At 36.0% G+C, this 23,141-nt stretch overlaps 1 protein-coding gene and 1 pseudogene across 1 annotated transcript; one reads left to right on the forward strand and one right to left on the reverse strand.

Annotated features, from left to right (window-relative positions):
• The first annotated feature begins 9,348 nt into the window (after positions 1-9,348).
• Positions 9,349-17,987, forward strand: LOC120178748 (annotated as a pseudogene).
• A 128-nt stretch (positions 17,988-18,115) lies between these two features.
• Positions 18,116-21,529, reverse strand: LOC120178758 (glutamate receptor 3.2-like). Its single transcript, XM_039184557.1, has 6 exons — positions 21,228-21,529; positions 19,719-21,061; positions 19,361-19,638; positions 19,223-19,254; positions 18,724-19,118; positions 18,116-18,632 (listed from the first exon to the last, which is right to left on the reverse strand). The coding sequence occupies exons 1-6, from the start codon at positions 21,475-21,477 to the stop codon at positions 18,243-18,245; spliced, it is 2,688 nt and encodes an 895-aa protein (XP_039040488.1). The 5' UTR covers positions 21,478-21,529; the 3' UTR covers positions 18,116-18,242.
• Between the last annotated feature and the right edge of the window lie 1,612 nt (positions 21,530-23,141).

Genomic DNA, 23,141 nt, shown 5'->3' on the forward strand with positions numbered 1-23,141 from the left:
GCAATATCAAACAAATCCAAATCAATGTCAATTTATTTTCAACTTTCCATAGAAACCCTAATTAATCAAACTTTGATTCAACCTTTTCCAATTGTTTTTAATCATCATACAAGCTTGGAAATGATTCTATAACATCAACTGCATCAAAATTCATCCTTAAATCATAAAAATGAATTTAATTTTCTATTTTAAGCTTGCTTCTAAAAACTTAATTAATTGGCTTGAAAATGAAAAAGAAAAACTTTCTCACCTTGCTATGGAGTACACGGCCAAAGGAGGAAAAAGAACCAATTTCATGAATTTTCATTTCAAAATATCTTAAGACAATTGTTTAAGAACTAATAAAAATGAATTTAAAATTCATTTTATGCTAAATGACCTACCCTTAAAATCTCTTGGAAATTACCATGCCACATAATCAAGTCATCATCCTTACATCATCACATCAAATATAAGCTAATATTTTATTAGTTTCCATCTTTATCCTTGCATTTTTCCAAAAATACAATCTTGCCACTTTAATCTAACGGTCTCGATTTAACATGAAAAAATCAACTTAAATTCAATTGTCCATGTTAAATTCTACTAAATTAAAATATGGAAATGAAATTATTAACCTTTTAATACCATCCTTCAAAATTTCTTGAATTTTTGATTCGATCCGATTATCCGAATATTCTAACAAACGTTATCGCTTTATAACATTTATTGCATATTCCGAATCAAAATCTAAAGGACACATAAATAACATTCTTGAGGGTAAACTATTAATTTATGGGATAAAAAATCTTTTTGAAAAATTACCACTTTGGTCCCTAAAAGTTTTTAAAATTTATACTTTGGCAACTAAATTTTCAAAAATTACATTTTGGTCACTAGTTAAAATTGGGGGTATTACAATTTTTTTCATAGTCGTTATTTAGCTTAAAAATGAACATAAACGAACATTATACGAATGATTTACTGACAATTTACCAAGCGCTCCATTCATTTACACCCCTAAGCAAAGTCAAAGGTTCGAATCATGATGTTTTCAAATGAAACAAATTGGTTTGGGAGGGTTGTCATTGCCTTACAATACTTGATCCGGATTAATCAATGAATAGATATAATATTGATGAATATACCATATATATATATATATTATTTTAGAAATTATTTTTAATTGAATTGATATTCGATTAAGTCCTGATACAAATACAACTTCAGCAACAAATTAATTTTAGTAAAGATAAAGACTTTTTTTTATATATTCATGTTCACATTCCAAGTAATCTTGAAATTTGCATAAATTAGTGGACTTTCCCTTAGAGGATAATCGCCTTAGAAACCATATCTTCCCAAAGGCAACAATTTAAAACAAAACCCTTTTGAATGATACGATCAGTTACTACAGGGAAATTGATTTTTCGTGACGCTTTTTAAAGCATCGTGAAAAGTATCACTTTTCGCATTAAAAAACCCCGTCAAGATATGTTATTTTTTTTGTGAAGAAAACTTCTGTAAAAAGATTAAGTAAAGAAGTCATAGAATATTGAACTTTTAGTGATCTTTTTGATAATTGGTCGTAGGGTATAAATCAACTCAATTTAAATGAATAAAGTTATATTTATGTTCGTTTGTTTATTTTTTGTGATCGCAATTTAATAGGTAATGACTAATACCGATAATAATGGGTCATTATTATTGTCATTGTTCCGTTAAGGTAAAATAAAAAAAATCTAACAGTCAAATTATTATATTGTACAATAAATTGTGTGTTAGGGGTGCTTATTGAAGGTTACATTTTCAGTCCATACCTCCACGAATTGTTAAACAATTATTGTCTTTCCATTACGGGTGACAGAACCAATTTTCGCAGTAAAAGTTGTTTCTTTCATTATCCTTCTCCGAGAAATCAAAATCTGGTTTTCCCTTTACGCAAAAAGCAATAAACTTGAAAAGACTGGAGAGCTGATCATTCATTTATTTTTTTAAATAATAAATTTATAAATTTTGAGGAAAATAAGTGAAGTACTAATATACGACTAAGAAAAGGTGTGACAGAAAATTTAATAAGATACTTAACAAAGTCGGTTAAGCGCTATCGGAAATGTTGACTGATAATAATGTTGTACGTAGAAAACATGAAGAAATATTAAAAAATTTGGCAACCGATAAACTTTGCTTATCTATAGGTATCGATATCGTGCACAGAAGTATCGATATATATAGTAATATATAAGAAAGTGAAGAAAATCGGTTAAAAGTAGACATGTATCGATACCTTTATATGTATAAAAGTATCAATACTTTAGTAATTTAAAAGAATTGCAATAAAATGGCCTATAAAGTATTGATACCTTACATACATGTATTAATACATGACAATATAACATGTTGAAATTTAACAAATATAACATGTTGAAATTTGACAAAATCGGTTTCAATTTGATAAAATCGGTAAAGAGCTACCGGAATTGTTGAAATATGTATCGATACTTTTATAAGTATATGTACCAAAGTATCGAAGTATCGATACTTTAGGAATTTAAAAGAATTGCAATAATAGCGGCTATAAAGTGTCGATATCTTAGACACATGTATCAATACATGACAATATAACATGTTTAAATTTGACAAAACTGGTTTCAATTTGACAAAACCAAGTTACCAGAATGGTTGAAATTTGTATCGATTCTTTTATAAGTATATGTATCAAAGTATCGGTACTTTAGGAATTTAAAAGAATAACAGTAATAGCGCCTATAAAGTATCGATACCTTAGACACATGTATCGATACATGACAATATAACAGGTTGAAATTTGACAAAACCGATTTCAATTTGACAAAACTGGTAAAGCGCTACTGGAATTGTTGAAAGTATTGATACGCTTATAAGTATATGTACCATAGTATCAGTACTTTAGGAATTTAAAAGAAATGAAAAAAGAAAAACGTCTCGAAAATATCGATACCTTACACAAAAGTATCAACACTTTGGGAATGGTATCGATTAAATATAAATAACATAACTGATTAAAATATTAAATGTATTGCTAACAGAGAATTTGAAGGGGCATTACGTTCTGCGAAATAGATAGAAGACGGTCGTAGTTTTTGAAATCGAAGCGTATTAGTTACTGCGAAATAAAAGCAATGCGTTTTTGAAAGCATAGTTGTTTGTTGATGCAATCGAATCGAAAACTATGTTGTTGAAACTCTAGTCTTTTAGTATTGTAGTATTCATAAATAGGGGTTAGGTTTTAGGGTTTTGGGTTTCGAAGTAAAGAAGGATTTGAGACCGATTATAGGTAGAAACTAATATTCTAGGTAGCAAATAAATATCAATATTTTTATATTACGTTATAGGTAGAAATTGATATTGTGGGTTGTATAAAGGTACTGATTCTTGTATTAGATATTATTCTCATTCCTTTGAATGCAAGTGATTACTATAGGATTAGTTATCGATACTTGTATATTGAATAAATTGTATATAACATGTATTTGATTTGATTTAATTTAATGTTTGAATGTTCATAAATTGATATGTGAAGGAAAAAATGAAGTCAATGGATCTCGCAATTGTTCTTCGCAAAGATGACATTGAAATGGAGTCCGAGAGTATAAACAATGAAGAAAGTCGAAAGCAACCACTGGATGAATATATGTACTTCTAATAAGTATCAATGTATTTGTTTAATTGTTGTTGAAATGGAATTGGATTAAAGTATTTAAGAACTTGAAATTGATTACAAATTTCAAATCTTGATATTATGACTGAATGACGAATGATGAAGAAAGTTGGTGTACATTCTTAATTACGTATTTAATGTAATAGGTAGCACCTGTTTAAAGCTGACGGAGCCTTAGAAATCGGACAATAACAAAATAAGTTAATTACTTAATTTGTTTTCACTATTATCAACATATTACCATGTACATTGTTAATTTAACTATTACTTAAGGTAATAGGTTTCCAAATTATAAGTATCAATACTTATATGGCAGTATCGATACTTGTACATTTACACCTATTTTATTATATCGGTATAAACGTTTACCGTGTACACTACTAATTTACCTATTACTTTAAAGTAATAGATTTCGAAATTATAAGTATTGATACTTTATGTATGTGTATCGATACATTTTGTGTGCAAATTGTTTGAGAAGTATATTGGAATAAAAGTATCCATACCTATATAAAAGTATTGATACTTGATATTTGCGCCTATTATCAATATATCGGATTGAATCCATTTCATCCAGCTCATGAAGATAGAATAACCGAAACCGTCTAAGAGAAACATACCTGAAGGAGACTGATTATTTACTTGCGTAAATACCAAGTATCAATACTTTTATATAGGTATGGATATTTTTATTCCAGTATGCTTCTCAAACAATTTGCACGCAAAATGTATCGATACACATATCTAAAGTATCGATACTTGGAATTTCAAAACTTATTACTTAAAAGTAATAAGTTAATTAACAATGTAAATGGTAAAAATCTATTGGTATATTGATAATAGGCGTAAATACCAAGTATCAATACTTTTATATAGGTATGGATACTTTTATTTCAGTATGCTTCTCAAACAATTTGCACGCAAAATGTATCGATACACATATATAAAGTATCAATACTTCTAATTTAGAAACTTATTACTTTAAAGTAATAGGTAAATTAACGATGTACACGGTAAGCGTTTCTACCGGTATAATGAAAATAGGCGTAAATGTCCAAGTATCGATACTCATATATAAAGTATCGATACTTATAATTTCAAAATCTATTACTTTAAAGTAAAAGGTAAATTAACAATGTATATGGTTAACGTTTCTACCGATACAATAAAAGTAGGCGTAAATGTACAAGTATCAATACTGTCATATAAGTATCGATACTTATAATTTCGAAATATATTATTTTAAAGTAATAGGTAAATTAACAGTGTACACGATAATATGTTGATAATATTGAAAACAAATTAAATAATTAACCTATTTTGTTATCATCGTATTTTTAAGGCTCCATCAGCTTTAAACAGATGCTACCTATTACATTAAATAAACACTACTTTTTATGTTATTATGGTTGATAATGTTTCTAGTAATTAACCTATTTTGTTATCTTCGAATTTCTAAGGCTTCATCAGCTTAAACTTTGGTAACATTTTAGGCGCTACCTAATATGTTGATAATATTGATAACAAATTAAGTAATTAACCTATTTCATTATCGTCGGATTTCTAAGGCCCCATCTGTTAGGAACGTCGGCGCACCCCATGGCACAGCGGAAACAAAACTCGACGGTCTCACCAGAGATCCAAGTATGAAAAACTGAAATCCGGAGGAAGGGATGTGAATACTTACAGCGGGTTCCTTGAAAAACAACAAGAACAACAGTGAATACTGGTGGTGTAGATCGATTCGAATCGAAAGCCTCCACGAAGTCACGTCTCGGCCTCTACTCAGTTCACCCGATTGAGAGCAATATTTGTTTTCCCTAAAACTGTTTTGAGAGAAAATGGCTGAAGGGTTTGTGTGTGTGTTTCAAAACGGCTGCTAGACCTAATACACCCTTTTATATCCATTACCCTAATATCTTAGGGTTTTTAAAGTTATTTTGAATTAATAAATAAAAAATTATTTAATTAATTCAACTTAAATATACATTAAAGACTTATAATCAGAATTACAATCTTTAATGTTTACTTAAAACATTTATTTAATTATTCCGAATTATATATATATTAATTAAAAGAGTTGTAATATAAATTAAATTCTTTTAATGCTTACTTAATATATTCGGGATAATTAAATTTATATGTATATCAAATATACATATCTTAACTTTAGATATATTTTAGTAATGTATAACAAATTGTACATCTTTGCTCATTTCAATCCTAGGGTGTAACCCTGTAGGTTCTTGTAACTTTAGTAGTAATTATTAGAACAATTCTAAAATTACATACAATGAGTGACATCTAGCAATATATCATTGTCACCTAAGTTACAAGAAAATATGATTCGACATATCACTTGGTGATTAACTCTTTTATGTATTACATCCTTATGTCCTTTATATCTAGAATAGGCACAAGTCTTGGAATAGTCACACTTGTATAGTATTGAATAATGCAGGAAAAACTTCAAGAATTCATGCACACTCTTTATTCAATGAAAAAAGATGAAGTCAAGTATCACATTTCCTGTACATCATCTTATATAGAAACCTTTACAATGCTTAAAAAACTGCTTAACAACATTATGTTATACAATTAAGAATAACAAACCTATAACCAACTAGCTTCTAGACTATTTCTAGAATCATCTCAACCATCCAATGCACGAGCATGTATGGGATCATGCATGGATCTGGTGTGCAGTAACTCTCAACATTCTCCCTGCTTTCTCAACCTTCTTGGATCTGTTATGCAGTAACTCTCAACATTTTCTCTGTTTTCTCAACCTTCTTGATGAAAAGATGAAAACTTGAATCGAAAGTGTTGATGCTTCCTTCCGTTCACTTGAATCGAAAGTGTCGGTGCTTCCTTTCATTCTTTTTGAATCGAAAGTGCCGATGCTTCCTTCCGTTCACTTGAATCGAAAGTGCCGATGCTTCATTCCGTTCATTTGAATCGAAAGTACCGATGCTTCATTCCGTTCACTTGAATTGAAAGTGCCGATGCTTCCATCCGTTCAAACTCTAAATGTAAACAAACTACTAGAAAAAAAAACTCTTAACAATTGACCATACCATTAGCTTTCAAGACGTGATCTTCCACCTAACACGTCATTATTATTCCAATATCCATTTGAATTGCTTTGTTCCTTGTTTCGATCATCAACTCCAGTAGGACTGGAAATCGGTTTTATTTCTCCAAAAATGGAAGAAAACCCTTCCACAATTTTTCTCTTGACCTCCATGGACCACACCAGCCCTATTTTCAGTTCCATCGATCAGAAAACTAAGTGTCGATTTATAATCTTGCATGGAAAATCCAGTCGAGTAAAGCGCAGTCGAGTCTTGGGTCGGTGCTGGAACGAAAGAATTCAACCCCTTTGATTACACCATCCCAGCCCTAAGAAGCTCCATAGTCGAAGGCGAGTAGTAGTTTTTCTGGTCGTTATAACGAGACAAACCCAAACCATGATGAGTCTCTTGGTTAGCCGAGAAAACCAGGTTAAGGTCCTAGCTTTTTTGGAGTGGTGGTGCCTTAGGGTTTTAAGACGGCAACAAGTAAGGGAAGCTCGTCGAGCTTAGATCCAAGACTTTGGCTGAAGCTGAAGACAACATCGATATTATCGTGGATCTGTTGTTCTTCCTCAAACCGCCGCCGACCGGCACATTCCTTAAAGATCCACCCCCGGTCCAGTACCTCCGGCAAGTCTTGCAGAAGTATCTTGGCTGAGTGAGACTATAATTGTTGAAGTAACAAAACTTGGTGTTTGTTGAGTTGCATCTCGGGTAATTCAACTACTCCGATGGCCTTGTTTTTCTCTCTAGAACTGGCCCTTCATTTTTGCATGTGTTGGCCACCATCTCTTCCCTTGGCTTCACCATGCCAACACCCTGAAAACCCTCATTTATTTGTGTGCAACTATTATAGAAGAACAGCGAAGATCCATATTCATATCAGAAAACGCCGGCAGAAGTAGTCACGATAGAGCCAACAAACTCCATGCAGCGGAAGAAAAAACAAAGCCAAGACCGTTTGGCGAATGATACCATATTGAATAATGCAGGAAAAACTTCAAGAATTCATGCAAACTCTTTATTCAATCAAAGAAGATGAAGTCAAGTCTCACGTTTCCTGTACATCATCTTATATAGCAACCTTTACAATGCTTAAAAAACTGCTTAACAACATTCTGTTATACAGTTAAGAATAACAAACCTATAACCAACTAGCTTCTAGACTATTTCTAGAATCATCTCAACCATTCAATGCACGAGCATGCATGGATCTGCTGTGCAGTAACTCTCAACATTCTCCCTGCTTTCTCAACCTTCTTGGATCTGATGTGCAGTAACTCTCAACATATAGCCCATCTATTGTTTCTTGATATCTAGAGTAGACTTTAATTAACGAATAGTTTGTGATATCTCTTATCAACTTATTCGAGCATGGCCATGCGTTTCTAGTCTCACTCAATCAAGTGGCCTATGATATATTTCCTATTATGTAGGAAGGACAAATCATATCTTAATCATACACACCCACTACATATATTGAGATATATTCAATAACAGTCTTTATAGAGCAACCAGTTACAGAGCTTGTTTAACTGCATCAAAACATACAACAATATATGTTGGGATAGTATTGATCTCAAGTCTGAGGATCATACATATAGTTATCACCATGAGCAATGTTATGAGTGTCACATAATAATCCAAGACATATGATCATGGTGGGTCAATCCAATACATTGTTCTCTCATAATATAATCATGTATCAATTCTGACATCTCTATGTCAATGACAACTCGTTGTCATCAATCAATAATATGTTAGTCTTAAGCGTATTATTATTGTCCATGCCCATAATAATACTTGACTAGGGATGTTTTAATAATAACAATTATGTCATTACATGGACTTTATTATCTTCCAGTTTATGTTAAACACATATATATAACTGAAAATAATAGCGGTAATGCCTTTATTCAAGAAAATCGATAAATAAAAGTATTATTAAAATCATCATATGATTGGTCTTTGGGCATACTCTAACACCATCAACTTTAAAAAGACGCTACCTATTACATTAAATAAGCACTACCTGTTATGTTATTATGGTTGATAATGTTTCTAGTAAATAACCGGTTATGTTAAAGTCAAATTTTTTGGCGTATTTTACATACAACAATGATATTGCTGGTTATTACCATTGTTATTACCAACACAAATAATATTTCCGTTGAAAAACATATAACATTTACGGTAGCACTTTTAACCGGTCACTTATTTAACCAATTACATCGTTTTTTAGCCGTATTTTAACTGTCTCACAGCATAACCTCCCGAAACGGTAGATTTCACTGTGCGATAAGTAACGGCAGAGCAGTATAAGGAGGGCAGGTGGCAAGGTTCCACAGGCACACACACATACAATCTCTTTTCTCTTTTGGCTTGTCATTTCTTTTTTCATTTTTCCATTTGATTTTCTCTCTGTTTGGCATTTCGTTTTCCTTATTGTATAAACAGAAAAATAAAATCGTATCGACCAAACGGTACCATTGTTTGTATTTTATGCCAAATGGAATGGGAATTTGCAGGGATGTTTGTTGTGGTGTTTTCTACATGTGTTGATCGTTGGAACTCTTATCAAACACCTTTCTGCTACTTCCATATTCGCCTTTGCTTACATAGGTACACTTAACCAAACCACTCTTTCGTTTTCATATTGGATTTTGAAATCAGGGTTTTAATTCCTTTCCATTGTTTTCTACTTTTTCTTGTTTATTTGCTTCCACTTTGTTTTCATGGTATGTTTGTATAGAAACTGGAATATGTTCTCTACAAAGAGATTATGTCGGGAACTGTTTTGATTTGATTGTTTTGATCAACGATCTGGATTTTCTTGTTTAACTTTCCAGGGTGCTTAGTTTAGTATTGGAATTTTTGTTTCTTCGAAAATGAGTGGATCCGTGCTTGTAGCTGTTGCAGCAGCCATTGGTAACATGTTGCAAGGATGGGATAATGCCACCATTGCAGGTGATTTACTCCTTTTTCTTTGCTTTTTTTTCTCTCTAGTTTCACTGAAATCTGTCTTTTGGGTTACTTTCATATGTCAAAGATATATCATAGAACTTTTCTTAAGATTCATTGTTTATATATCCTCCTTGGGTTAAATGTTTGCAGGTGCTGTTTTGTACATAAAGAAAGAGTTTAAATTGGAAATTGAACCGACTATAGAAGGCCTGATTGTAGTCATATCTCTTATTGGAGCCACCTGCATTACTATATGCTCGGGAGGCATATCAGATTGGCTAGGCCGCCGCCCCATGCTGATAATCTCATCCGTCTTTTATTTTCTTATTGGTCTTGTAATGGTATGGTCTCCTAATGTTTATATCTTGCTTTTGGCAAGGCTTTTGGATGGATTCGGAATCGGGTTGGCTGTAACATTGGTCCCGGTTTATATATCCGAGACTGCACCACCGGAAATAAGGGGATTGCTGAATACGCTTCCACAGAGTACTGGTTCAATTGGAATGTTTCTGTCTTATTGCATGGTTTTTGGAATGTCGTTATCGGAAACACCAAATTGGAGATTGATGCTTGGTGTTCTTTCTATTCCATCCCTCGTATATTTTGTATTAGCTATATTCTTCTTGCCTGAATCGCCGAGATGGCTTGTAAGTAAAGGGCGAATAGATGAGGCAAAAAAGGTTTTGCAGAGGCTACGCAGCAGGGAGGATGTTGCCGGTTAGTTCTTCTATGGCGACTCTTTTAAAACTGCATTGTTTTGTTTCCTACATGCATTGCACATTGTCAGCCAAGAATATGATGAATAATATAAGTGGTACTAATATTATTTAGATGACAGGTGAGATGGCTTTGTTAGTTGAGGGACTTGGTGTTGGAGGTGAAACATCAATAGAGGAGTACATAATTGGCCCGACAACTGATGACGTTGAAGACGAAGACATACCAGATGAGAAAGATCGAATCAAGTTATATGGACCTGAAGCAGGTCAGTCATGGGTGGCCAGACCAGTCACCACTGGACATGGTAGTACTATTGGTCTTGCGTCTCGACATGGAAGCATGCTTAGCCAGAGTGGTCAGGGTCTTGTGGATCCTCTCGTCACTCTCTTTGGAAGTGTCCATGAGAAGCTCCCTGAACAAGGAAGTATGCGTAGCACACTTTTCCTGCACTTTGGCAGCATGTTCAGCGTGGGTGGGAATCAAGCTAGACATGAAGAGTGGGATAAGGACTACGGGCATGATGGTGCCGCTAATGATTCCGATGACAATTTGCATTGTCCTTTGATCTCAAGGCAGGACACGGACAAGGACATTGTTCCAACTACCCATGGAAGCCTTGGTAACCTGAGACAGGGCAGTCTACTGCAACTGGAGACCCAATTAGTAGCATGGGGATTGGTGGTGGTTGGCAGCTGGCTTATAAATGGTCTGAAAAGGAAACCCAAGATGGTAAAAAAGAAGGGGGATTTAAAAGAATTTATTTGCATCAAGAGAACGTACCCGGATCTAGGCGTGGCTCAATAGTTTCTCTGCCTGGTGCTGATATCCCTGCTGAAAGTGAGTATGTCCAAGCTTCTGCTTTGGTGAGCCAGGCAGCTCTTTATTCCGAGGAGCTTGTGAAGCAGCATCCGGTTGGACCACCTATGGTGTTGAAAAGTAAACAAGTTGCCAAGCCACTTTCGGTGAAATTAAATGCACCATCAAAATCATGAAAAAAAAAATTAAATATAACAACTTTTGTTGAAATTTGATAAAGGGATAATCACAATTAATCCCTAAATTTTAGGGTATTTATAAGATTAGTTCTTAAGCTTCAACTATAAATACCCTAGCTCATTTAGCTTCAAAATCATTCCAAAGCATTCTAGTTTTCTTTCAATACTAGAGAATTTAGAGAGTTTCTTGAGAGTTGTTTTCTCCTTTTTATCAAGAGAGAATTATCATTATTTTCTCCTTAATACATCGAGAGAAGTTGTAATTCATATTTTCTCATAGTGAAATTCTTCTACCGTTGCCCGTGGTTTTTACCCTATATTATTTAGGGGTTTCCACGTAAATTTTGTGTCTATTTTATCTTCATTTTTTTATTTTCTCAAATTATCAGTTGTGATTTTGCTCTATCCGATAGCCGTCTTCCGCAACAATTGGTATCCGAGCCAGATTTAAGTGTGTAATATATACTTATTGTCTTTGTGGTTGTCATCAAAAGGTGGATCATCCAACATAAGAAAGTAAGAAGGTATTACCCATTCTTTGAAGGTTACAGAGAACTATTCACGATAGTGAAATAGTGAGAGCTATCCGTAATAGAAGTTATGACAACGAAATTTGATATTGAAAAAATCAATGGGAGAAATTTCTCATTGTGAAAATTAAAGATGAAGGCTATCCTGAGGAAAGATGGTTGTCTAGCAGCTATCAGTGAAAGGATGATATATTTCACTGATGATAACAAATGGATCGAAATGGACGGGAATGCTATGGAAAACTTTCATCTAGTATTAGCAGATGAAGTATTGTCAAGCATCGAGGAGAAGAAGACAGCTAAGGAGATATGAGATCATCTTACCAAATTGTACAAGGCCACACGTTGCACAATAAAATTTTCCTTAAGAGGAAATTGTAGACTCTCCGGATGATAGAATCTACTTCAGTGACGGAGCACTTAAACACACTGAACACTTTATTTTCTCAGCTTACATCCTTAAGATGTATAATAGGAGAACAATAATGTGTTGAACTTCTACTTCAAAGTCTACCTGATTCGTATGATCAACTCATCATCAACTTGACAAACAGTAATGTCACCAGTCTAGTCGTCGATGACGTTGTAGCTGTTGTTCTACAAGAAGAAAATCGGCACAAGAACAAGGAAGACAGACAAGTAAATCTGCAACAAGCAGAAGCATTGACAACGATAAGAGGGAGATCAACAGAACGTGGCCAAAGTAGCAGTCACAAACATGGTAGATCGAAGTCGAGAAGCAAAAAAAATTTAAAGTGCTACAACTGTGGAAAGATGTGTCACTTGAAGAATGATTGTTGGAGTCTAAATAAAAACTTCAATCCACAAGGTATTACCGCAGACACTTCAGATGATGGAGATGCTCTATGTTGTGAAGCGTCAACCATCGTGAAAGACAGAAAAAGATTTATAGATATATGGCTTATTGATTCGGGAGCAACATATCACATGACCTCAAAAAGAGAATGGTTACATCATTATGAACCTGTCTCAGGAGGATCTGTGTATAGTTGTAATGATCATGCCTTAGAGATCATTGGAGTGGGAACCATCAAATTGAAGATGTATGATGGAACAATTAAAGTTGTTCGAGATGTGCGACACGTGAAAGGCCTGAAGAAAAATTAATTATCATATGGAATGTTGGATAATAATGAAAGCAAGATTGAAACAAGGAAAGGAATCATGAAGGTGTTCCGTGGAGCGATTTAGGTGTTGAAAGGTGAAAAGATAGCTGCAAAATTGTACATGCTGAAGGGAGAAACTTTGCTAGAAGCAGAAGCCTCTGTTGCCTCATGTAGTTCAGATTCTGCAATGCTATGGCATCAGAAACTTGGACACATGTCAGAACAAGGAATGAAAGTCCTTGTGGAGCAAAAGCTACTTTCAGGCTTAACAAAGGTATCACTTACTTTGTGTGAGCATTGCATAACAAGTAAGCAACACCGGTTGAAATTCAACACATCAAATTCTAGAGGTAAAAGTGTTCTAGAATTGGTTCACTCTGACGTATGGCAAACACCAGTTACATCCGTAGGCGGAGCAAAATATTTTGTCTCATTTATTGATGACTACTCTAGGAGATGTTGGGTGTACCCTATTAAGAAAAAGTCAGATGTGTTTTTCACTTTCAAAAACTTCAAAGCGCGGGTGGAACTTGATTCTGGAAATAAGATCAAGTGTTTCAGAACATATAATGGAGGAGAATACACAAGCGAAGAATTTGATGAATTTTGCAGGAAAGAATGCATCAAAAGACAGTTCACAGTGGCGAACACTCCTCAACAAAATGGAGTGGCAGAGCGGATGAACAGAACCTTGTTAGAAAGCACAAGAGCAATGTTGAGGGATACAGGCCTAGAAAAATCATTTTGGGCAGAATTAGTTAATACCGCTTGTTATTTGGTGAATCAAGCTCCATCAACTGCAATAGAACTGAAGACACTAATGGAGATGTGGACTGGTAAACCAACTGATTATTCAAACCTCCATGTATTTGGAAGTATTGTGTACATGATGTACAACTCCCAAAAAATTTCAAAGCTGGATCCAAAATCCAAGAAATGAAAATTCTTGGGGTATGCTGATGGTGTAAAGGGGTATCGCTTGTGGGATCCCACTGCCCGCAAAGTGATCATCAGCAGGGATGTTATCTTTGTAGAAGATAATCTACAAAGAAAAGAAGACGATGATAGCGCTGAAAAGTCAGAGACTACACATATACATGTGGAAAAGGAGGTTGAACAAGGAGATTCTTCTGAAGCAGAACCGGAACATGATGAACAAGAACCAAAGAGTTATGAAGCTCCAAAAACTCGTCAATCAGATCATGTGAGAAGACATCCCAATTGGCACTCAGATTATATTATAGAAGGTAATATTGCATACTGCCTGTTAACAGAGGACGGTGAGCCATCAACATACCAGGAGGCAATAAACAACTCAGATGCTTTACTGTGGATGATGGTGATGCAAGAAGAAATTGAAGTCCTTCATAAAAATAATACATGAGACCTTGTGCTTCTACCACAAGGAAGGAAGTCAATTAGAAACAAACGGGTCTTCAAAATCAAGCGAAATGGCGACGATCAAGTTGAGAGGTATCGTGCAAGACTTGTGGTCAAAGGATATGCTCAAAAAGAAGGTATTGATTTCAATGAAATCTTTTCTCATGTGGTTCGACTAACAACAGTTCGAGTAGTCTTGGCAATGTGTGCTACATTGAACTTAAATCTAGAGCAACTAGATGTTAAAACAACTTTTCTTCATGGAAATCTTGAAGAAGAGATTTATATGCTCCAGCCTGAAGGTTTTGAAGAAAAAGAAAAGAAGAACTTGGTTTGCAGGTTGAACAAATCTCTGTACGGTCTAAAGCATGCATCGAGGTGTTGGTATAAGAGATTTGATTCCTTCATTATGTGCCTTGGATACAACAGACTTAATGCAGACCCTTGTGCTTATTTCAAGAGGTCTGGTGATAACGATTTTGTTATATTGTTGTTGTATGTGGATGACATGTTGGTTGCAGGACTCAACAAAGATCATATTGAAGAATTGAAGTCACAACTGGCTAGGGAATTTGAAATGAAGGACTTGGGATCAGCAAACAAGATTCTAGGGATGCAAATTCACCGAGATAGAAGTAATAGGAAGATTTGGTTTTCACAAAAGAATTACTTGAAGAAGATCTTGTCACGATTCAACATGTAAGATTGTAAGCCAATTTCTACCCCTCTTCCTATTAACTTCAAATTATCCTCCAGTATGAGTCCTAGCAGTGAAGAAGAGAGAATGAAGATGTCTCGAGTGTCATATGCATCGTCAGTAGGAAGTTTAATGTTCGCTATGATATGCACATGACCAGACATTGCACAAGAAGTGGGAGTGGTTAGTCGGTACATGGCGAATCTAGGCAAAGAGCATTGGAATACAATAAAGAGGATCCTGAGATACATCAAAAGGACCTCAAATGTTGCATTATGTTACGGAGGATCAAACTTACTAATCAATGGGTATGTAGATTCTGACTATGCAGATTTGGATAAAAACAAATCGACTACAGGATATGTGTTCAAAGTTGCTGGTGGAGCTGTAAGTTGGGTTTCAAAATTGCAGTCAGTTGTGGCTACATCCACAATAGAGGCATAATATGTAGTAGCTACATAAGCCAGTAAAAAAGCAATTTGGTTGAAGATGCTATTGGAGGAGCTTGAGCACAATCAAGACTATGTCTCTTAGTTTTGTGATAGTCAAAGCGCCTTGCATCTAGCAAGGAATCCAACATTTCATTCAAGGACAAAGCACATACGAGTTCAATACCATTTCATTCGTGAAAAGGTGGAAGAAGGAATGGTAGATATGTAGAAGATCCATACCAAAGACAACATTGCAGATTTCATGACGAAGACGATCAATGCTGATAAATTTACTTGGTGTCTATCCTCTTGTGGCCTGTCAGAGACGTAAGCAACATGATGGTACAAGGTAGAAAGAATGATGTGAAGATATGATTGTTCTAATCAAATCTTCAAGTGGGAGATTGTTGAAAAGTAAACAAGTTGCCAAGCCACTTTCGGTGAAATTTGATAAAGGGATAATCATAATTAATCCCTGAACTTTAGAGTATTTATAAGATTAATCCTTAAGCTTCAACTATAAATACCCTAGCTCATTTAGCTTCAAAATAATCCCAAATCATTATAGCTTTCTCCCAATACTAGAGAATTTAGAGAGTTTCTTGAGAGTTGTTTTCTCATTTTTATCAATAGAGAATTATCATTGTTTTCTCATTGGTAGATCGAAAGAGATTGTAATTCCTATTTTCTCATAGTGAAATTCTTCTACCGTTGCCCGTAGTTATTACCCTATATTATTTAGGGGTTTTCCACGTAAAATTTGTGTCTTCTTTATCTTTATTTTTATTTTCTCAAATTATCAGTTGCGATTTTGCTCTATCCGATAGTCGTCTTCCGCAACATATGGTTCATCCAGCCGAAACTGCAAAGGAACCAAGTTGGTGTAATCTCTTCGAACTAGGAGTCAAACATGCTTTATTGGTAGGGGTGGGGATTCAAATACTTCAGCAGGTAATGAGGAGAGATTCTTCTCCTTATCTGCTTGTTCTATTAAAAAAGGCACAAATGACCCTTCTAGCTCGTGCATGCAGAAATGTCAAGTATTCTTTATTATCTTCTTATTTTGCATCTTAAATCGCTTTCCTATTGTGCTGCATTACATCCTGCTTGGCTGTTCTAAGAATGCTGTATCAGTTTATAGAAACATGTATTTCTAGCAAAGAAATCACTATCCTGTTCAAACCGTAAGAAGTAAAATCCATGGAATAGAACACATTCCACTGCTAGAGATACCGGTACTTTTTCGCTTTTGTAGCAGAATCCTGTGTAATCTTAGACACTGCATTTTTTGAAACGGCTGGATTACTTGCTTATTGAGGATCCTTGTTTTCTCTTCTTTTAAAATGCAGTTCTCTGGTATAAACGGCGTTCTATACTACACTCCCCAGATTCTTGAACAGGCAGGAGTAGGGATTCTTCTGTCTAACTTGGGCCTCAGTTCATCTTCTGCATCGCCGCTTATCAGCGGCATGACAACCTTGCTGATGCTTCCAAGTATAGCTGTCGCCATGCGGCTTATGGATCTTGCTGGTAGAAGGTAAATTTTTTCCTTTACTCAATTTCCTTGGGGTGCGAATCAGTCTCATCCGTAAGCATAAGATTTCGGTTTCCAAGAGGAAATCAAATATTTTGGTTGAACCGAAATTGCATAACATCTGTTCTTAGATCCTTCCTTTGGCATAAATTGCTGGTAGTGTCTCAAATGCGTAAATATTAGGATAGAAAAAAAGATGTGATTAGCTAGCTTTGTTACTTCTATTTTGTGATTTCATTAGACGATACCGTGCCTGCAATCTGACCTTGATCTATTCTCGTCTCCCCTTCTGTTGCAGGAGTTTGCTACTCAACACACTTCCTGTCCTGATAATATCTCTCATCGTCTTAGTCATTGGAAGTGTTGTCAAAGTGGGGAGCGTTGTGCACGCCTCAATCTCGACCGTTAGTGTCGTGCTATACTTCTGTTTCTTCGTGATGGGATTCGGGCCGATCCCCAACACTCTGTGTTCCGAGATTTTCCCAACACATGTTCGTGGCATCTGCATTGCTATATGCGCGCTTACATTTTGGATCGGTGACATCATCGTCACGTACTTACTCCCGATGCTACTGAAATCAGTGTGTCCAGCGGGGGTCTTTGGCATGTACGCAGTCGTATGTGCCATAGCATGGCTGTTTGTCTTCCTAAAAGTTCCGGAAACCAAAGGCATGCCTCTCGAAGTCATTACAGAATTCTTTGCAGTTGGTGCACAGCAGGCTTCAGCTACCAAGGACAACTGAGTTTGGTTATTTCTTCAATTTTTATGGATACTGAAAGGTTTGATTTTTGTTCAAGTTTTATCCCTTTCATTCAAGTAGGCAGTTTGATGATTTGTTATGTACAACAAGCAAAAGGAAATTTTGCATTTCTCTATTTTGTCACATTTTATAAATGCCAGGAACATTACTTTTACACTGTTTCTTTAGAATCATACCGCTTTATGTTATCCCGATTCGTGCACGGAGAAGTCGGGAAAGTCTTGTGCTCGAAAAACGCAGAAGCCGGTTCTCTAGAACTGGCAGTGAAACCTGATTATTTCCTTTCATGGAAGATGTCAATCTCTATCTTCCCTGATCTGTAAGTTCATACATTCTCTTTATGATAACCATTAGGGGGACATACTCTCTCGCTTTCTTTTCGAGTTGCTTTGAGATCTTTCGACCTTTTTATCAACGAATGACAGACATGCTCTAAGACGTGCAGAATAGGATCTGTCACGACTTTTAGAATCAGGTTCCTCGGGGCAATGCCGACTGAACTGGCGAAAGATCATCAGAAAGTACACGAGGATAGCGAGAATACATGCGGTTCCGCATATAAGGAATAGTCCCCAGAAGCTTTTTAAGTCCAGCTCCTCTGATTCATCCTCTGATTCCTCAGAACTACAAGCACTTCTCGACAGCCATTTTTCATGAATTTTCTGAAGCTCGCCGTTCTCAGATAGAGCAAGGATGGCAGTAGACATGTCAATGGCTAGTGGGGAGTCTCGAGGAAATGCCTAAAGAAAACCATTTGCCGGAGATCAGTTTCCGTTTATGACAAACTAGGCAACTTAAAAGAAAAAGAAGAATTAGCCTCATATAACTCACAAATCCCCAACCGCGTTTGGTGAACTCCTGCCCTCGAACCGATAATTCACAGTGGTCCGAGAGGAAGAGATCCATGTATGGTCGCTCATCGACTATTGCAGCTACGGTTCTCTTCTCAAGGGCTTCTGCATATTCTTCAGGTGAGCCAAGTGGAATAAGTCTAGACCTTGGAATATTCAGTTCATTGATCAGATAGTTTTTGGCAAAAGATCCGACTTGGAAGCCTATTGGTTCGGTAATACTAGTCAAAGACTCGATTCCGTTGATAGGTGATGATAACTGTTGCACGGTGAGGATCGATGTAAGGCTTGCACTGTAGCTTGAATTGATTATCAGAACTACGAAAAGCCAGATGATCAGCACAAGGCGTCCAAGCGTGCTCACTGTATTTTCTCCTGAAATTTTCAAAAAGTCATGTTGGTTCGATACCACGACGGGCATCGCCCATTCTAAGTTATGAATTACTCGTAGAAAGTAGATCGAAAAGGAAGGAGCTTACTATGGGCAAAAAACATGGTAGAGAAGCTGAACCTGTGAGGGTCAAATGTAAAGAGATGCAATCAGATCGTCTTGCAGAAATGAATTGCTACAAGCTAATGCAATAAGAAAAAGATGAACTTCATGTCTATGTACTCACGTTAAAATTGTGACAATTTGCTGCCCAGGAGGTCCCCGGAATTCATCGTTTATTCGATGCTCAAGGATCCACACAACCGATCCGACAATAACGAAAAATGCTGCTGTGACTGCCCACATGGATGGAGTAAATGGCCGTGCAAAGGACCAAGGGCTCGAACGTATTCTTTTTACCGGAGCTACCACGACCAGCCCCGATTCTATATATGGCTGAGTGAAATCTACTATTCTTGTTCGGTCTGTTACAATGGCGATATCACCTACTGCGCCATCAAAGACCTACAAGAACAAAGTATCAGAAACTGATCATTTTTTATCATTTAAGAAACCAGTTGCACTTTTCGTTCTGGTATACTTACACCGGCTTCGATTTTACTGACAAGCTCATGGTAGCTTGGGTTCTTATGGCCATCTCCGAATGGAATGAACCTGTACGGAACAGCGTATGGCATCGATTTAATTGCAGCAAGAAATACATCTATACAATACCCTTGCACCTTATCTGTGCCATTGACTATCGAGACAAACTCTCGGAAACTAACTCGATTCGGAACTCCGATTCTTAATTCTCTTCCGTTGTTCGGAAATACCCAACCCCGGGGCCTTGTTGTTCCTCCTCCAGGCCACACCACACGATCTAAATGTTGGTTTGAACTAGAACGATTAGGCCTTTTCCCATAAAACGTCTCAGGTGGCACGACGGAAAGGCCGGAGTGGTTAGACCAGAACCCTATCTGTTGATACCCGGTTTTAACTACATTAATAACGTCATAGGAAGGATTTATCAGGGATCTGTCTTGATCAAACTGAACAGGACCTGTCAAACCAGTCATATTAGTTTCTATTATGTTATTAAGCAACTGCTTCCCGCCATCAAATATACTTAATGCGGAAAGATTCAGATCCGTTCCACCAGCATCGGTTAATCGCGCATCGTTCGAAAACGAAATGTTGGCGCCCAGATCAAGGAAGGACCTTACTGCACGAGCTATCATCCAGACGGTATCATATGCATAAAGACCATAGGAATTAAGCCCAACAGAGCCATTACTCAGCTGGTTCCAACGAGAAATGAAGACCCTTTTCCTTTCCGAATCAGGCGTATGAAGGCGAAGCGTAAGTGCTCCTCGGATCGAGTTCGCTGTCTCGGGTTTAAGTGGGGAAGTTGAATCTAAAACAGTGGATAGCCAAGTAGAAGCTATCCAAACATATCCTTTCCCCATCATTCCAAGGCCCTTGGCCACTTCAAAGACCAGGAGACCCGTCTTCGAGAAAGTGTGCAACACAATAACCCGAGACTCCATCATCCGAACCTTAGTTAATTCTCTCCGAACATCACTACTCGTTGCTGTCTGGTCAGGCGGAAGTACGGCTTTATAAGAAATCCTGCAACGTCTCTCAGCGAGTTCATCGTCTAACGTAACTATACCATTTCGGTTTTGATCATCATCACTGAAAACAGCAATCACATCAGTCCAACCAAAATAACTAATCATCTCAGCAACGGCAATCATCTGGAACACGTCATTAGGCGCCGTTTGAACAAAGAACGGGAACTGGAGAGGCGACAGGCTGGGATCGAGGGCCGTGAACGACAACAATGGAACATGAAGTTCATTTGCAAGATGTGAAAGAACATGTGCCAGCATTGAACTTTGAGGACCAATTATTGCTACCGTATCAGTCTCCATAAACTGCAATGCTGTGAACACCAAACAAATTGAAAGCATACAACATGAACATCTGTAACGTTAGACAAAAGCGCTATTATTTATTCTGATTCACTGTAAACATAGAGATCCCGGGATCGGACATGAGCGGAATTAACCGAACATATATGGAAAAAAGGAGGAGACTGAAGAGTATACCGCCGATAATGCCGAGAAACGAGCTGAAATTTGAATCATGGAGGGCAATAGACAATCTCCTTCCACCAAGAATGCTTGGATCAGAGTTTATATCATTCTCAGCAGCCTTCATTGCAATCTTTGCAACTTTCCCATTGATTGTGCTAAATGAGAAAATAGCTCCAACATTCACAACATCAGGCTTCAAAGCCTCTTTTGAAAACACTCCAACAAAGAGAATGAAAATCGATAGAAGCAAAACCAGGTTCATGGTGATGAGCAGCAAACAGAGAATGAACAAATACTCGACTCGGATACTCAGATTTTGTTCCGAGGCGAGTACCAACACTAACAAAACCTAAAGGCAAAGGTGGAAGAGACCGTAAAGCGTTCAAAGGATTTCAGTTCAGTAGAGTAAATCTCACAACAGAATAAGACACCCATTTCAAGCTGTGGCATGGGAAACTAAAGAGCAATGACTAAAGCCAACAGCATGAAGCTTCACGGTTCAAAAATTTTAAAAGAAGATACAAAAAAAAAAAAAAAAAAGCAAAGAAAACATGGAATTGCGTACTTTTTAGACACCAAAAATGGAGAAACCAGCCATCAAAAGCAGCAAAAAGCAAAAGTTGAGGCGGTTTCAGAAATTATGATCAGAGAGCAAGTGTTCGATGATGGGAAATTATGGTCCAAGAGAATGGCTTTGAAATTATGGTCACTGATTCACTCGTAACTTTTAAGATTGATGTTAAACTTCATCTTATAAGCAGTCTCATTATAAGAATCTCTCTTTCAAACACGGTTTGGTATTAGGATGGATCACTCTTGCTTGAATGATAGATGTAAGCATAGAAGAACATAAATCGAGCGAAAAATATCATACATAAATTTTTTTTAGCCATTGTTTTGAATCGAATGTTTTTTTTTTCTTTTTGGATTAATTACCAGGGGTAATATATGTTTTAGACTCTCAATCATTTGATAATGAATGTCCAAATACCTTACAATTGCTAGTGCTCAAAACCATGACTTCTAAAAATAACAAGAATTCTTTTAACCTCTAAGATAGCTTGACTCATACCTTTGAATCTGTTGTTAAAAATTAAAATATAATTTTCTCGCCATTGAATACATTAGATTTTCATCAAATACATCGAGCTACCGTCGATTACGTTAACTTTATTAGATGGAAAAATTACAGATGTGAAATTGGGTAATCGTTCAGGTTTCAGTCGGATTCTCAAGTCATGTAAAATCAGATATATGTCGTGTTAGGTTAATTTGATGGTTCAACTTAGATCAGTTCGGGTCATTTTCTGATTGATTTGACATCAGATTCAATTCGCATTCGGATCAGGTTAATTTCAGTTCGGTTCGATGCCAGTTCAAGCCAAAACGATTTAAGTCTGAATCAATTAAATACCAGGTTAATTCATGTTCAGATGGACTTCAGGTCAGATCTCGTTCAAATAAGGTCATATCATTGACAAAAGAATTCAGGTCGGATCTTACTGGATATAGATTGCCTTCAAGTCGGGTCATTTTTGGGTTAATTATTTTTCGCCTTTCATGAACGACGAAATGTAATTTGTAATTGTATATGATTTGAAGTAAATTACAAAAAATATAAATAACTATGGGTCAATTTTAATAAAAATATAATTTTAAGGACTAAATTGAACAAACATGAAATTACAAATTGAAATTTAAATAAATTAAACAAAGACACATGAATGAGGGATCAAATCTAAATAATTATAAAATGTTAAGTTGAAATTAATATAAAATAGACTAAATTGAATCCATTTAAAAACTTTGTGAATAAAAGTTTATAGAGTTTGGAGATTATGATATACTTTATAGAGTGTGAAATGAAGTTTATTATGTGATTTATTGGGTTTGAAGTAAATTATAAAAATATAAATTATAGAGACG

This window comes from Hibiscus syriacus, unplaced genomic scaffold (genome assembly GCF_006381635.1).
Source record: "Hibiscus syriacus cultivar Baekdansim isolate YM2019G1 unplaced genomic scaffold, ASM638163v2 tig00003507_pilon, whole genome shotgun sequence".
Lineage (NCBI taxonomy): Eukaryota > Viridiplantae > Streptophyta > Magnoliopsida > Malvales > Malvaceae > Hibiscus > Hibiscus syriacus.

Coding starts and splice junctions, on each gene's coding strand:
- LOC120178758 (XM_039184557.1), bottom strand. CDS start 21,477: ATGAACCTGGTTTTGCTTCTATCGATTTTCATTCTCTTTGTTGGAGTG. Junction 19,639..19,718: donor TCAGTAAAATCGAAGCCGGT/GTAAGTATACCA, acceptor TTGTTCTTGTAG/GTCTTTGATGGCGCAGTAGG. Junction 18,633..18,723: donor CCAAACGCGGTTGGGGATTT/GTGAGTTATATG, acceptor GGTTTTCTTTAG/GCATTTCCTCGAGACTCCCC.